The following is a 17,729-nucleotide window of genomic DNA, read 5'->3' as shown; positions in this document are numbered from 1 at the left end:
CCAAAGCGAGACGGGAGAACGTAATGAAGGCTCACAGAGAAGCCTTACTTCCGAGACATAAATGAGAAAAGCATACATTTAGTTATTGCAATGACGCAAGGAGAAAAAGAAAATCACCACAGCATATGGCAAATCAAACCCTCTTACTTGCAGGTTCATGTGCTTCCTCGCCTCCTCTCCTTTCCTTTCTTGTTCATTCGTCAATTCCCTTGCTTATTGTGTCCACACTGTCAGCTTGTTGCCATTTTACACTCTGTCACCTTGCTCTTCCATGAGTTTCCATCTTGTAAAAGAAGATGTTGCATTTAATCTTGTAATCCCAGAATCATGAGCTATATTCTCAGATTGGAAAGCTTTGTATGACAAGGTTATTTTTTACTCCCCAAATTAAATTGTCTTGAGATCTCCCTATGTTGACAACACATTCATGGTTGGCAAACTGACATTTGCTATTTTTTAGATGCGAACCAGAGATGTGGAATATTCCCAACAATTCACACGATGGTCTTATGAACATCTTGAACTTTTATCAAAGTAACCATCTCCATCTTATTTATTAGCCCAAGCTGCGGTCTCCTCTGAAGTTTGAAAAATAGGCCGACCCAATATATCCTCTTCCATCTCTTTTTGTCCATGAACATACACTGTATTAGAGTATTACAAACAAAAACATTGTTACGGCCGTACATCTTCAAAAGACCATAAAGGCCCTCCAGCGGGTATGGGACGAAAAGATCTCCATGTCCGCCAGGTTAATTTTGCGCGAATCGTCGTCTCTGAACACAACGACTGCGGCAGGGTGCTGACAGGATAGCCAAGCATAGCTTCTCGACGTTCCGCATTGAGGTGTTTAAGCGCGAACCCAACCTGCCCGACCAACGAATAAATAATCCAATTTATGCAGGACAATGGAGCCCGCTCATTATCACCACAGAAGTTCTTATCAAAAGAGGGATTTATTACAGAGAAAAGGGGAGGAAGAAGAACACGGTCATGCAGCAACGATCACTGACAGCAACAAATAGAGCCCACAGAGCCCACAGTCTCACCTCGTACGCTCATTCTGAACACAAAGACAAAAGTTAACTGAACATGCCACTGTTATGCCCCACATACCCATATCATCCATGCACCCTATTATGTCACATGCATTGCCATTATCCATAATTTTATTGCTTAATTAGGATATTTAGCAACTTTTGTGCACTTGAAGGCTAAATTGCATCAATGAAGGCGAATATGAAATCTTATTTCAAACTATACTGTATTCCCGATGGCTCGTCGATCATATGTATGAAACTTCGCATGGATCCGTGAAGTGGTTCTCGAGTAGGTTTTTTTAAACATTTTTATTTTCAATCCAATATGGCCACCAGACAATGTGACCAATGATGTCATAAATGTAATTCTTCACTCACATCGGATCGTCAATCAGATACATGAAGTTTCAGATTTTTAGGATAAAGATTTCGATTGAACCAATTATGGCTGGAATTGCCACTTCACCGATGTCATCGTTATCGCCCGATATACCCCAAAAGGGAGTTGATGACATATGCCGAGTTTCAATATTTTTTTGAGCGGTTTTGGAGAAAAACATGTCAATTTTTTTCCTTGAATCCAATATGGCTGCCATGCCATGTGACATCAGTGATCGTTAAAATATTCCACATAGGGAGTCCCTCCGAGGTTTAAAGTTTGAATCGATCAGACAAGCAGTTGCAGAGAAAATAAGTGAACACAAGTCAGGAGACTGCGATGGTTCACGAGCAATGTACACGGTTCGCCTTTTTTATTTTTTGACCTTCGAAGGGACGCCACGGGCAAACAGGCGGGAATCGGGAAAAAAAGTAAATGATGAAAGTTGTAGTACTCGAAGAGCATTACTTGCATACCAACTTTCATTCGAAACAGTTGAAAACCCAAGGAGCTCGATGCCCTATTTATTGCTTTTTTTGACATTTTCTAAGTTCGTGACCTTGTGACCTTGACCTTGGGACTAAAATGAAAAAAAAAAAATCGAGCTCCGTGGGGCTATGCAGGTGCCATTGGGCTAACCAAATACCGAAACCCCTGCCAGATTAGACAAACCCCCTCGGAGAAGATGTAACTTGAAATCGGCGACCCCCTAAAAACACGTTTTTTGGGCGTGGCTCCGCCCATAATGGGCGCAGCACACCGATTCTCAGGAAAACACAACTAGATCATGATATAAACCTCCCACCCAAATTTTATCAGGATTGGATCAAAACCCACGGAGCTATGCTCGGGACAGACAGACAGACACACCCATGACGAATATCGTGGTCACTTACTGACTCGTGAACCAATCCACACAGTCCTGCATTGGAGTAATCAGAAGGAACCCAAACAAGCAAAAATAAAAAGTGAAGTCATCAGGAGAAACCCAGATAGGATTCACATTTCTGCTCTGACTCCTCTACCCTCAAACCCAACCAGGCAAAGCCAAGTGAGCCTTATTCAAAAAAAATAATAATAAAAATAAAAACCCACATCAAAAAATGAAATAATTCTCGCTGCCAGACCATGTGTCCAATCAATTTGAAATTTGAAACGTATTCCCCCATCACTAAAAGATCACAATTATGAACTTTCACGTTGATTAAGCGGTTCCAGAGAAAACATTATTTAATATTTTTCTTAAATCCAATATGGCTGCCAAATCTATGTGACATCAGTTATTCCTTAACAACCTTGTGCACTCCTGCCTTGGGGAACATTTATGTGAAGTTTCCCCTCGATCTATCCAGCTGTTCTGAAGAAGAAGATTTTTTATGTTTTTGGCTAAAGATACCCCGCCCCACTTACGCACGGTGACCATGACGACCTGTGCGCTCTCAAAAAAAGGCGGGCGTCGGCGCTCGTGAAAGAACATTGCTGAGGAGAAATAAGGGCGGGCTTCAGAGCTCGTAAAAGAAATGCTGAGGAAAAATAAGGGCAGGCGTCAGAGCTCGCGAAAGAAATGTGTGTAAACGTGTCTGTCTTAAAGAAAAAAGCTTCCCATAAGAGAGGGGATTGATTCTTTACCCTTCGATGATCGAGAGCGATGAAACGTGGGAGGGGAGAGCGATGAAACGTGGGAGGGGAGAGCGATGAAACGTGGGAGGGGAGAGCGATGAAACGTGGGAGGGGAGAGCGATGAAACGTGGGAGGGGAGAGCGATGAAACGTGGGAGGGGAGAGCGATGAAACGTGGGAGGGGAGAGCGATGAAACGTGGGAGGGGAGAGCGATGAAACGTGGGAGGGGAGAGCGATGAAACGTGGGAGGGGAGAGCGAGGAAACGTGGGAGGGGAGAGCGATGAAACGTGGGAGGGGAGAGCGATGAAACGTGGGAGGGGAGAGCGATGAAACGTGGGAGGGGAGAGCGATGAAACGTGGGAGGGGAGAGCGATGAAACGTGGGAGGGGAGAGCGATGAAACGTGGGAGGGGAGAGCGATGAAACGTGGGAGGGGAGAGCGATGAAACGTGGGAGGGGAGAGCGATGAAACGTGGGAGGGGAGAGCGATGAAACGTGGGAGGGGAGAGCGATGAAACGTGGGAGGGGAGATCGATGAAACGTGGGAGGGGAGAGCGATGAAACGTGGGAGGGGAGAGCGATGAAACGTGGGAGGGGAGAGCGATGAAACGTGGGAGGGGAGAGCGATGAAACGTGGGAGGGGAGAGCGATGAAACGTGGGAGGGGAGAGCGATGAAACGTGGGAGGGAGAGCGATGAAACGTGGGAGGGGAGAGCGATGAAACGTGGGAGGGGAGAGCGATGAAACGTGGGAGGGGAGAGCGATGAAACGTGGGAGGGGAGAGCGATGAAACGTGGGAGGGGAGAGCGATGAAACGTGGGAGGGGAGAGCGATGAAACGTGGGAGGGGAGAGCGATGAAACGTGGGAGGGGAGAGCGATGAAACGTGGGAGGGGAGAGCGATGAAACGTGGGAGGGGAGAGCGATGAAACGTGGGAGGGGAGAGCGATGAAGCGAGGGAGGGGAGAGCGATGAAACGTGGGAGGGGAGAGCGAAGAAACGTGGGAGGGGAGAGCGATGAAACGTGGGAGGGGAGAGCGATGAAACGTGGGAGGGGAGAGCGATGAAACGTGGGAGGGGAGAGCGATGAAACGTGGGAGGGGAGAGCGATGAAACGTGGGAGGGGAGAGCGATGAAACGTGGGAGGGAGAGCGATGAAACGTGGGAGGGGAGAGCGATGAAACGTGGGAGGGGAGAGCGATGAAACGTGGGAGGGGAGAGCGATGAAACGTGGGAGGGGAGAGCGATGAAACGTGGGAGGGGAGAGCGATGAAACGTTGGAGGGGAGAGCGATGAACCGTGGGAGGGGAGAGGGATGAAACGTGGGAGGGGAGAGCGATGAAACGTGGGAGGGGAGAGCGATGAAACGTGGGAGGGGAGAGCGATGAAACGTGGGAGGGGAGAGCGATGAAACGTGGGAGGGGAGAGCGATGAAACGTGGGAGGGAGAGCGATGAAACGTGGGAGGGGAGAGCGATGAAACGTGGGAGGGGAGAGCGATGAAACGTGGGAGGGGAGAGCGATGAAACGTGGGAGGGAGAGAGCGATGAAACGTGGGAGGGAGAGCGATGAAACGTGGGAGGGGAGAGCGATGAAACGTGGGAGGGGAGAGCGATGAAACGTGGGAGGGGAGTGCGTCGAAACGTGGGAGGGGAGAGCGAGGAAACGCGGGAGGGGAGTGCGATGTAACGTGGGAGGGGAGAGCGATGAAACGTGGGAGGGGAGAGCGATGAAACGTGGGAGGGGAGAGCGATGAACCGTGGGAGGGGAGAGCGATGAAACGTGGGAGGGGAGAGCGATGAAACGTGGGAGGGGAGAGCGATGAAACGTGGGAGGGGAGAGCGATGAAACGTGGGAGGGGAGAGCGATGAAACGTGGGAGGGGAGAGCGATGAAACGTGGGAGGGGAGAGCGATGAAACGTGGGAGGGGAGAGCGATGAAACGTGGGAGGGGAGAGCGATGAAACGTGGGAGGGAGAGCGATGAAACGTGGGAGGGGAGAGCGATGAAACGTGGGAGGGGAGAGCGATGAAACGTGGGAGGGGAGAGCGATGAAACGTGGGAGGGGAGAGCGATGAAACGTGGGAGGGGAGAGCGAAGGAAACGTGGGAGGGGAGAGCGATGAAACGTGGGAGGGGAGTGCGATGAAACGTGGGAGAGGAGTGCGATGAAACGTGGGAGGGGAGAGCGATGAAACGAGGGAGGGGAGGGCGATGAAACGTGGGAGGGGAGAGCGATGAAACGTGGGAGGGGAGAGCGATGAAACGTGGGAGGGGAGAGCGATGAAACGTGGGAGGGGAGAGCGATGAAACGTGGGAGGGGAGAGCGATGAAACGTGGGAGGGGAGAGCGATGAAACGTGGGAGGGGAGAGCGATGAAACGTGGGAGGGGAGAGCGATGAATCGTGGGAGGGGAGAGCGATGAAACGTGGGAGGGGAGAGCGATGAAACGTGGGAGGGGAGAGCGATGAAACGTGGGAGGGAGAGCGATGAAACGTGGGAGGGGAGAGCGATGAGGCGTGGGAGGGGAGAGCGATGAAACGTGGGAGGGGAGAGCGATGAAACGTGGGAGGGGAGAGCGATGAAACGTGGGAGGGGAGAGCGATGAAACGTGGGAGGGGAGAGCGATGAAACGTGGGAGGGGAGAGCGATGAAACGTGGGAGGGGAGAGCGATGAAACGTGGGAGGGGAGAGCGATGAAACGTGGGAGGGGAGAGCGATGAAACGTGGGAGGGGAGAGCGATGAAACGTGGGAGGGGAGAGCGATGAAACGTGGGAGGGGAGAGCGATGAAACGTGGGAGGGAGAGCGATGAAACGTGGGAGGGGAGAGCGATGAAACGTGGGAGGGGAGAGCGATGAAACGTGGGAGGGGAGAGCGATGAAACGTGGGAGGGGAGAGCGATGAAACGTGGGAGGGGGGAGCGATGAAACGTGGGAGGGGAGAGGGATGAAACGTGGGAGGGAGAGCGATGAAACGTGGGAGGGGAGAGCGATGAAACGTGGGAGGGGAGAGCGATGAAACGTGGGAGGGGAGAGCGATGAACCGTGGGAGGGGAGAGCGATGAAACGTGGGAGGGGAGAGCGATGAAACGTGGGAGGGGAGAGCGCTGAAACGTGGGAGGGGAGCGCGATGAAGCGTGGGAGGGGAGAGCGATGAAACGTGGGAGGGGAGAGCGATGAAACGTGGGAGGGGGGGAGAAAGGAGAGCGAGAGTGAGAAAGGGGGGAGGAGAGTGAGAGTGAGAAAGGGGGAAGGAGAGCGAGAGTGAGAAAGAGGGGAAGGAGAGCGAGAGTGAGAAAGAGGGGGGGAGAAAGGAGAGCGAGAGTGAGAAAGGGGGGAAGGAGAGCGAGAGTGAGAAAGGGGGGAAGGAGAGCGAGAGTGAGAAAGGGGGGAAGGAGAGCGAGAGTGAGAAAGGGGGGGGGAAGGAGAGCGAGAGTGAGAAAGGGGGAGAAAGGAGAGCGAGAGTGAGAAAGGGGGGAGAGAAAGGAGAGCGAGAGTGAGAAAGGGGGGGGGGAGAAAGGAGAGCAAGAGTGAGAAAGGGGGAGAAAGGAGAGTGAGAAAGGGGGGAGAAAGGAGAGCGAGAGTGAAAAAGGCGGGAAAAAGCAGAGCGAGAAAGGGGGAGAAAGGAGAGCGAGAGTGAGGAGGGAGAAAGGAGAGTGAGAAAGGAAAGAGAAAGGAGAGCGAGGGTGAGAAAGTAAAGAGAAAGGAGAGTGAGGAAACGTGGGAGGGGACAGTGATGAAACGTGGGAAGGGAGAGCGATGAAACGTGAGAGGGGAGTGCGAGGAAACGTGAGAGGGGAGAGCGAGGAAACGTGGGAGGGGGAGCGATGAAACGTGGGAGGGGGAGCGACGAAACATAGGAGGGGAGAGCGACGAAACGTGGGAGGGGAGAGCGACGAAACGTGGGAGGGGAGAGTGACGAAACGTGGGAGGGGAGAGTGACGAAACGTGGGAGGGGAGAGTGACGAAACGTGGGAGGGGAGAGTGACGAAACGTGGGAGGGGAGAGTGACGAAACGTGGGAGGGGAGAGTGACGAAACGTGGGAGGGGAGAGTGACGAAACGTGGGAGGGGAGAGTGACGAAACGTGGGAGGGGAGAGTGACGAAACGTGGGAGGGGAGAGTGACGAAACGTGGGAGGGGAGAGTGATGAAACGTGAGAGGGGAGGGTAATGAAACGTGGGAGGGGAGAGTGATGAAACGTGGGATGGGAGAGTGATGAAACGTGGGATGGGAGAGTTATCTAATGGGGGGAGGGGAGGGTGATGAAACGGGGGAGGGGAGAGGGAGAATCAGTTTGGTCCATCCATTCCATCATCCATTCCTTCCCTCCATTCAACCGTGAATAAGGTACGACAGGCTTGGCATTGCACGACACTGTGGGGCACAACACAGGCAGGTGGTCGTGCAGAGGGACAGTGTGAATTGCAGTGCGGCCAAGTGGCTTAAGCACTTAAGGAAGCACTCCAACAAAATGTTTGATAAGGAACAGCTGGCTTGTCAAGTGATTCGTGAGCTCTGATGCGTTATATTATTAAACACCTCCCGGAGACACGGAAAGTGTCCAATATTACCAAATTGGACAAATGAACACTGTTTTCGCAGTCGGAACTGCTGCTAAGTTCAATTCTCAAGCTTAAATTTTGTAATTTGGCTTAAAGAGCTTCTCAAGGTTATGGCATGTGTGGAAATGCAATAAAGCTATGAACGTTGGCGTCTCTGGGCATTTATAAGCATTGCAATGTATCCAGCGATTTTTAAGGACGATGATCAAGGCATTCGATGATTTGAGTGAGGAAAGTGAAAAAATAAATAAATAAACAAGCAGTCATAGACTGGTAATTACGAAATCGTCAACTTCACCTCTGACCTTGTCTAATAAAAGCTGTCTCTGGAGAAGGTAGCGACGCAAACCAGAAGTTTCTCCGATGATTCTGTACAAAACCATCAAAAATCGAATGTTTGACCTCACTGTGACCTTGACCTTTGATCGATTTTGACCAAAATCTAATCAGCGCTAGCCATCACCCTCCTGAATCATGTGGTGTAATTTGACACTGGTAGCTTCTTCCATTCTCGAGTTATCGTGCCAAATAAAAAAACAAACACAAACAAACACACAAACAGAGGACGGAAGTCATCAATATACTTACGAAATCTTTAGATTTCTTAAGTAACAAGCAGTCAAAGACTGGTACTTACGAAATCGTCAACTTGATCTCAACTTGACCTTGTCTTATAAAAGCTGTCTCTAGAGAAGGTAGCGACGCAAACCAGAAGTTTCTTCAATGATTCTGTACCAAACCATCAAAAATTGAATGTTTGACCTCACTGTGACCAATTATGACCAAAATCTAATCAGCACTCGCCATCACCCTCCTGAATCACGTGGTGTAATTTGACGTTGGTAGCTTCTTCCGTTCTCGAGTTATAACTTTTTTTTGGACGTTTGACCTCACTGTGACCTTGACCTTTGACCGATTTTGACCAAAATCTAATCAGCGCTAGCCATCACCCTCCTGAATCACGTGGTGTAATTTGACATTGGTCGCCTCTTCCGTTCTCAAGTTATCGTGCCAACAAACAAACACAGAAACACACAAAAACACAGAGGACGGAAGTCATCAATATAATTACGAAATCTTAAGATTTCGTAAGTAACAAACAATTAAACAAGCAGTCATAGACTGGTACTTACGAAATCGTCAACTTGACCTCTGACCTTGTCAAATAAAAGCTGTCTCTCGAGAAGGTAGCGACGCACACCAGAAGTTTCTACGATGATTCTGTACAAAACCATCAAAAAAAGAATATTTGACCTCACTGTGACCTTGACCTTTGACCAAAATCTAATCAGCGCGTGCCATCACCCTCTTGAATCACGTGGTGTAATTTGACATTGGTAGCTTCTTCTGTTCTCAAATTATCATGTTTTGGATGTTTGACCTCACTGTGACCTTGACCTTTGACCGATTTTGACCAAAATCTAATCAGCGCTAGCCATCACCCTCCTGAATCACGTGGTGTAATTTGACATTGGTTGCTTCTTCCGTTCTCGAGTTATTGTGCCTACAAACAAACACACAAACACACACAAACAGAGGACGGAAGTCATCAACATACTTTCGAAATCTTTAGATTTTTACTCACGAAATCTTCAGATTTTTACTTACGAAATCTTTAGATTTCTGAAGTAAAAAAAAAACAAAACAAGCAGTCATAGTCTGGTACTTACGAAATCGTCAACTTGACCTCTGACCTTGTCTAATAAAAGCTGTCTCTCGAGAAGGTAGCGATGCAAACCAGAAGTTTCTACGATGATTCCGTACCAAACCATCAAAAATCGAATGTTTGACCTCACTGTGACCTTTACCTTTGACCGATTTTGACCAAAATCTAATCAGCACTAGTAGCCATCACCTTCCTGAATCACGGGGTGTAATTTGACATTGGTTGCTTCTTCCGTTCGAGTTATCGTGCCTACAAACAAACACACACACACACACACAAACACACACACACAAACAAACACACAAACAGATGACGGAAGTCATCAATATACTTACGAAATCTAAATTCATCCAACTGAGCAGGCTGAACAAAATGGCAAATCAAGACCCTGGCAAGGTAACCAGGATGTGCCTAATAAAGGATATAATTAAATATGGATGCTAATTATCTTCAAAATGGGTGTTCTAATTCACCCAATTTTCACTCATGCACTTCCTTGGAGTTCCCTTAGTATGCATGCAAAGTTTCAGGCTGCGAGGTTTTCATGGTTTTGGAGTTATAACACACACACACACACACACACACACACACACACACACACACACACACACACACACACACACACACACACACACACACACACACACACACACACACACACACACACACACACACACACACACACACACACACATCCTTGTGGATGGGTGGAAGAGGAAGCAGGACTTGGGTGGAGTATCACTGAAAAACTCACACACAGACAGACAGACACTTTGTGAATTGTACTGTATATAGAATGATAAATGAAGAAATATAAAATAGGTTTTAAAGCATATGGAAGGAGTGCACAAACAACAACAGCAATAACAACAAAGTGTCATAAAAGATCCTTTGTTTTCCGGCTGTTTAACTTCATTGTGGAATCATAGTCATCGCAACGGATAACGTCACATCTTCATCAAAGTCCCTAACCTCCTCCTTGAAGCATAGATGCTTGATGGTGAGCATGTAGGATCTATCCTTATTCCTAGAATACTTCTGTCTCCATCATATAATGATCTCCCATTCCAACATCACTAATGTCAGTTTCTGATCAGGCCTGCCTTTGCTCTGACGATCAACAAAAGCCAAAATCAGAGCCTGCAATGGTGGGGGTCCAATGCCTTGACACACGGTTAACTGTACCTTTTAGCAAGCTGGGTTGGAGATCCACAAGGTCTTGGTATCTTAACAGAGCAATCGGAATTTCACACGAGGGTTTGACGTGGCACTGGGAGATGTTTAACTCGCAACGTTGTTTATCTCAAGATCATAAACTAACTATTGCAATCATCCCCAGGGTTATATAATCGATCCGTTTATTTTACCTATCCCTAAATCCCATCTATCCCCAAACTCACCTTGTCTTTTAACCTCTAACCAATGACCCCACATTATCCTTGAGAGGAAAGACATTGATTGTTTGTGTTTTACAGCGGCGCTATCGTAAAGACGTACTCCCAAGTCCTGATTCCTCTTTCTCCTTTGTTTTCAGAATGGGCTCTTTGCTAGTAAAAACTAACTTAAGAAACTCCACACCAATCACACATTTTCCCCCCCAAGAAAAACACCACATTTTCGTAAACCTCAGTTTCCCAATTAATTGCCCTTGCTTTTTATGTAGTGACAGATGGGCCTTTGCATTCGAGAAAAGACAACTTGAATGGGTAGGCAAAAATGCCACAAAGTTCCATGCACAGACCTGTGGAGTAACATTACGAGCATCAAGATAAAGTGAAGTACCCAGGAGTTTGCTGAGACTGCCTGCGCACAACACTGTAGCGGATGGCGATGGTGCAGGCTTTAGCAAGGACATAAGATGCCTCTGAGACAATAAGTGCACGGATGAACACCATTGTTCCATACGCAAGTTTGTCACTGGGTGGTCGAATGTACGTGCCATCCTCTTCCACCTACAGTCCAAGGCAATGCAACAATGAAACAATTTTACACAACCCAATATGTTCTCGAAAATCTCAACCGGGATAAATTAAATGTGAACATATCAAAGCTTTTGAGAAAAGACACATTTGTCTTATCGGAAAACGAACTCGAACAGCTCAATTCAGTTACTCACATTTGCTCAAGTCCACAAAACACACACGCACATGCACACACACACAATCACAATGGTTATACTTTTTCACTGACACATCTTGGACTATTGTGAGTACTGTATATCACTTGTAGAACATGATGAACACCCCACTTGGGCCAATGAGGAACACAACAGAGCATACCTTGGCAAACTTCATGAGCATGTTAGTGCGAGGTATGCGCACGTTCTCCAGCTTCAGGAATCCATTGTCAACATCATTGAAGCCAAATTTTGGTCCAATATCACCCACAATTATTCCTCAAACACACAGAGGGGAGAAACCACGATAAAATGCCACATTTCAATGACATCCCATGTCAGCCATTCAAGAGGATTAAATTAAATCTCGTAAAGACTAAAGTAGATGCAAACAACCGTATGGTGCGTATAATGCACGTGATCATGAAATGGCCAAAGGGAATGAGGTTCAGGTGTATTTAAACAGGGGCTATACAAGAGTCAAAGGGGCCACCGACATTATTTTATGATGCGCTGGCACACAATGGAGGAATTTTTTGTATACCCTTACCGGGCAGTGGCGCATGAGTTTCCAAGTCCCGGAGCTGAACAATGAATGCGTTTAGTCCCTGACAGGTTCCCTTTGTATACAGCTGTGCCAGGACCACTGCATGATTTGCTGTCTTGCCCACTGGAATTCCATGGACCCAAAATGAGCCAAGGGAGAGGGGAGAGGATGATGGATGGAAGTAAGGGGTCTCTAACTCAATTTCATAATTGAAAAGCAGTGAGTGATGAAAACAAATCACTGCACAATGCTCAAGCTAAATTTTCTCATTTCCAAAACTTGCGAAGATATTATCTAATGGCCAAAAACAAGACAAACTTACTCATTACCTGAAATCTCAGGTCACAGCATCATTAATAGATACGAAACAGCATCACCAACAAGGCAGCTCAACTGTTCCACAAGACTGTATGCTCTCACCGAGGGAATTTCTAACGTTAACCTTTTTCATCAACTGGTGTTAAACTCGGCTTCTCAATTACTCATTTCCTCTTCGGAGGGTATATTTGTGTGGATTTGAGAAAACCTAGAGATAACTCTCGTTTCAAGTCGGTACGAGTTTCTTTAACCTGATATCCATCAAGTCCCTCTTTCCCAATATGCACTAAGTTTCATCAGAATCTAACGATAACTTTTTGAGAGATCGTGCTCTATTGGGATTCGCTAGATATCCGTTATTGTCGGGTTTTCCGTCTGTGTGCGTGCGTGTGCGTGTGCGTGTGCGTGTGTCTCTGCAACGCGAGGCTCCACAGCACAAACCAGCAAACCGATTTCGATGAAACTTGGTAAGCAGGTGCCATATGGGCTGGGAGTGTGCGCGTTTGAGTTTCATTGCTCAGCAACCACCCGTTGCTTTGCAGCGGCCGAGAAACTGCGTTTTAAGAACCCAAAGGGTAACTGACGTAGCGCGGCTTCTATGATAGGTTGAGCAACCGGACCAACTCCTGCCTATTCCTTGCATCCCCATATAGTTATCGCGACAGCATAACGTTCCTCTATCTCTCATAGTTTCCGAATGGCAGCCCTCCGAATGCGGAAAGGTGGTGAACCAGAGAATATGTTAAGTGACCTTGACCTCGGAAACCGTCGACGGCAGAACGTTCAAATTCGATGTATGGATAGAGTTTAATAACTACTACAAAATTGAACCGCAGCATTTTTCCAGATTCGATCACCAAGGGTGTCGGGGCTGAAATACGCAAAATTCGAAAAAAAACACTATTTCTCAACCTACGTTCACTATTTTCAATACTTGTTTCATTATATTTTAGTTTGATGATTCAATGAATTTTTATAACATGTGATCTGAACATCAACTGCATCTCCAATTCAACTCCTCTTGAGGCAATATTGGGATTTGCTAGATATCCCTTATAAATTAATATCATCAAGGCGAAACGGTTAGACGTAAAAGAAAGCATCTTGGCATGGTGATAGAACATGGTTGGTTGAACATTTTTTGTCATTTACACTTTCCTCCATCTCCACTCTGAGGAGTGCCAGTTGGCAAAATACGCAATAGGAAAAATCTTGCCAGGCAGAGGAACTTTCTTTGTTCATTATATTTTGTGTGAACCAATTCGTCTTGGCAATGAATCTTCGTCGGTGGATCGGTCAGAATGAAAAGCATCGTATCAAGCACTTCGATCCTCGCGGATCCCTCGTCGCCTACTGGCTTGTATTGTTTTTGACCCTCTCAATGGAGAAGAATCATTTTTTTTTCTTTTTTTTTAAATTCCCCTCTCTGCGTCCGGATTTTCACCAAATCCAATCAATTCGTTCTCGATACACCCAACATGTCCACCAGATTTTGTCCGAATCCGCTCATAACCTTTTGAGATATCCTGCTCACAGATGGACAGACAAATAGACTTAACCTTCACCCACCTTCAGGGGTAATAAAACCCATTTTAAATACAAGAAACGTCTTGCCACGTTCTGCCTTCGTATGCGCAAACAACCACCAAGTTCTGCTTTCATGTTAACAATCCTTCGGGAATCGTGATTATAAAATATGAACTCAGTAAATTATAAACATAGTTTCGGCCGTGCGTAGAGGTCTTCGACATCTGGCTCAGATCGACTGCGTTCATGGACACCCGTCTGACGCGACAACATATTGCATGACAGTAATCAGCTCACATCCGCCTGGCCACCACTTGATGGCAGTCACTGTCGGAGTATTCAACACAAATTCCTGTGTCCTCGGATCATACAATGCAGTCGTCTCCAAACCACGCAGGAATGTTCCTGTGAGAACAAGGATGAGAAAACAAAATATAATGAACAAAGAAAGTTCCGTTTATCAAAGATGAATCCTTAATCTTGCTCTTCCCTGAGCCTCTATCGTGTAAAGAAAAATAGGGGCAATAACCCTGGGCGCTCACCTGGTAGAATAATGATACTGATGAGGAAGTCAATGTGGAACGGAATCAGCAAAATTAACCGATGTTATAGCAAATACCTATTTTGGGGGGAAACCCCTCCCTCCGCAACATACCCGAGAACCTGATTTTTTTAATGTTGTGAACAAACTTGGTACATCACTGGTGATGAAAGTTGTGGTGAAGTTTCATCAAAATTGTGTGTGTGGTTTCGAAAGCAAATACATATTTTGGGAGGCAACCTCCCTGTGTAAACCAAAGACACTGATTTTTGTTCATGATGTGAACAAACACATCACTGGGGATGAGGGTCAGGGTAAAGTTTCATCAAAATCGTGTGTGTAGTTTCAGAGAGGAAGTTGCAAGTATTTGTGGAGGGACGGACGGTGTGCCAAACTGCAAGCTCCCCAGAACTACGTAGTGGGGCAACTTAGCATAACAATTGTGCATTTTGTGAGGAAAGCACCAAATTTGGCACACTAGTAGCCTATCATATTATTAACAGATTTGGATATTGGGCCATCTCAAATTCAGCCGCTGATGGCTGTGGCAGCCATTTTCCACTGCCATCAAAAATTTTGAGATGGCCCAATATCCAAATCTGTTCATAATATGATAGGCTACTAGTGTGCCAAATTTGGTGCTTTCCTCACAAAATGCACAATTGTTATGCTACATTTAGCTAAGTTGCCCCACTAACGTTCCAGGTGAGCTAAGAAAAAACAAAAACAGAGGGGGATGGGGGGGGGTCTAATAATAAATGGTGACTGTTTGAAAATGTAACAAAAAGGAAAGATTAAAAAGACAGTTGGATATCAAATCAAGCCAAAGGAAAAGGGGTTATTGTCGGAGTATGAATGAAGCACCAAGCTATTGTGGGTGGGAGCAAAATGAAAAAGCAGAGTTCAAGGATGGGCTCAACTGTTAATAGTTCATCAAGTCCGTGCAGAAAAAGTCCTCACCATGACCCATCTCAGTCTGGGCGTATGTTCCGATGATCTGGCATTGCCAGGCAGGCAGGAAAAAGTGCTCCAGCTGATCTTCCGTCGCCTGATTGAGTAGCATGGGAAGAAACATGCCCAAATGCAAATCCAGAGGGCACGGACGGCCGCAAAACACAGCCCTGCTCCATGCAAAAGGGCACACGACAGCATCGCACTGGGATATTTTCATTTCACGGCTTAAATAAAATAAACCGTTTCAATGCACCACTTTCTTGAATTTACAGAAAGAAAAAAAAAGTTAAAGACTTGCCTTCTCAACATATTTGCAATCATCTAGAATAAGGAAGAGTGTTGCTATTCCCACTTTGGCTCAACGAAAACAGTGACAATTCAAGTGTCACTTTAAACAATCCTGAACCAAAAAAAAATAATCTGCCATTTCTACTGTGCTGTCTGATTTTGAAAGAAGTAAGAATGCTGAAATGCGATTGAAAATAATAAAGTAAAGTAAAAGTGAATTTGTAGTGAACACCTTTGATTCAGAAAGGTGGATTTGGAGATTGCGGAGCCGAATGCAAACAACAACAACAACAACAACAACAACAACAACAACAACAACAACAATAAAGAACCTGGCCAACTAAAGATTGAAGCCTCATTTAAAATGGAAAAGCATGAAAAGGTGAACAAACTAAAGAGAAAGGATAACATGAAAGATGTGCAAAAATTAAATGATAATCCAATGATGGATCCTTCAGCTGATCTGGACTTTGTATTGTCGAACAAGCAAAAAAATTTAAATGCTGAAATTTTGTGCAATGATGTTCTCTACCTTGAGAAAGTTTGAGATAGTAACAAACTTTGAGGTTGGTGTACCCCAAAAGCAGTGTTTCGGACCCGACCTTCTTCCTCCTCTTCGACGATCTCTCTGATTCTCTGGAAATGCTCATTTTTTTGCCAACAATTCCACCCTCTGTTTGAACATCCCTCATCCTTCAGAGGCAAGAAGCAGCCTCTTCCCCCTCTGCAGAGCTTAGCAGAATCAGGAGATGGTCGTACGATTAGATTATGTTTAAGATCGACCATTTATTTATTTATTTACCTTTTATACAAACTTATGTCCTTTGGATCTGTGAGGCCCAGCTTCTTTATCTGCTGGATCATCCGAGCACAGCGCTTGATTGCGTGGTCATAGCGCCCACTTTGGGATAGGAAGCTCAAGGGCTGGGAAAGGAACTCCGGATCATTCTCAACCAAGGCCTCTGTAAGAAACAGCAATGTGAATGTAAAGCAATCAAGTACGTTTCACCATCAAAACACTGATCTATTGGAGATCATTTCATGGTCTATTTCCTGAGATGAGATTTCCAGTGGGATGTCCATTAACGAAACATCATCATTACCCCAGTTTTATTGTCACAATAATATTGCACAATTTTCAATTCATTACCATAATAACAATCAGCACATTACCATTACACCAATTACTTTTAATCATGATATATAGTTAGAATCACAAGAAGCACTCAAAGTAAACAAAGACAAAGACAGGAAAAACGAGCAATCAGAGAGTGCAAACCCTCGCCAGGACTTCTTTTGAGTGGTGTATTGTTATAGGTTTTCGGGTAAATCAAATATGGCTGCCAAACCATGCGACCTATGATGTCATATGTGTGACCCTTTTGTTCCTCATGGATAGGTGGGCATATGTGTAAAGTTTCGCCTCGATCTGTTCAGCCATTTCAGAGAAGATTTTTGAAGGTTTAAAAAAAAAAAAAAAAAAACGATATGGCTGCCGAATCATGTGACCGATGATGGCATCAAATTTTTTTTTTGTGGACCATTTTATCCCGAGATGACCCTCAAAATTTTGATGATGTCACAATTATCATTAAAACATTCTACATGAGTAGTCGCACCAATGGTGAAAATTGTCTCAATCCGACAAGCGGTTGCAGAGAAAAAACGAAAGTTCTGTGCGGACAGACAAACAAACGGACCCAAACGCAATACCCTCTCCATTGGCAAGGGTAATAAATGAATCATTGCAAATTAAGAGACTGGCATCCATGGGGAGGAGGAAATTCCTCCATGGGAAATGCCCCGCTGAGTGTGGTGAGAAAGGCGGCGCCTTTACGACACAGTTACGACACAGTTACGACATTGTTGGGACCGATACGACTCCAGAAAGTGACAGCACATCCGAGCTCAGTGGCTGTGTTTGTCTCATGTAACAGTCTTGTGTTGTGTCATGCATGTTCATCTCAGTGTGTATATAAATGTGGGTGTGACAGATCCACTCCATGCCTCAGATCATGTAAAAAAAAAATAATAAAAAAATAAAAAAAGAACCAGGGTCACTGTCACTGAGCAAGTGCTCAAACTATCACGAAATAAGACCAACAGTCTAAAGTTATTCTTGATGACCAAAGTTACTGAGAGATAGTGAGCATAAAGATAATGTTAGTCAGA

General features: G+C 46.0%; 1 protein-coding gene across 4 annotated transcripts in view; it reads right to left on the bottom strand.

Annotated features, from left to right (window-relative positions):
* Positions 1–17,729, bottom strand: part of ACOX1 (acyl-CoA oxidase 1) — a 104,194-nt gene that overhangs the window by 35,445 nt on the left and 51,020 nt on the right. For all 4 annotated transcript variants that reach the window (XM_085883883.1, XM_085883884.1, XM_085883882.1 and 1 more), the window contains exons 3-8: positions 16,360–16,519; positions 15,276–15,436; positions 14,072–14,179; positions 11,933–12,052; positions 11,546–11,661; positions 11,049–11,218 (exon numbers count right to left, since the gene is read on the bottom strand). In XM_085883883.1, the coding sequence (XP_085740009.1) occupies positions 11,049–11,218; positions 11,546–11,661; positions 11,933–12,052; positions 14,072–14,179; positions 15,276–15,436; positions 16,360–16,519 (835 nt within the window). The remainder of the gene's footprint in view (positions 1–11,048; positions 11,219–11,545; positions 11,662–11,932; positions 12,053–14,071; positions 14,180–15,275; positions 15,437–16,359; positions 16,520–17,729) is intronic.

This window comes from Eptatretus burgeri, chromosome 6 (genome assembly GCF_056783735.1).
Source record: "Eptatretus burgeri isolate ZD-2024b chromosome 6, Ebu_testis_v1, whole genome shotgun sequence".
Classification (NCBI taxonomy): Eukaryota; Metazoa; Chordata; class Myxini; order Myxiniformes; family Myxinidae; genus Eptatretus; species Eptatretus burgeri.
Note: the sequence above shows the minus strand (reverse complement) of the source record. Positions and strands in the feature narration are given on the sequence as shown.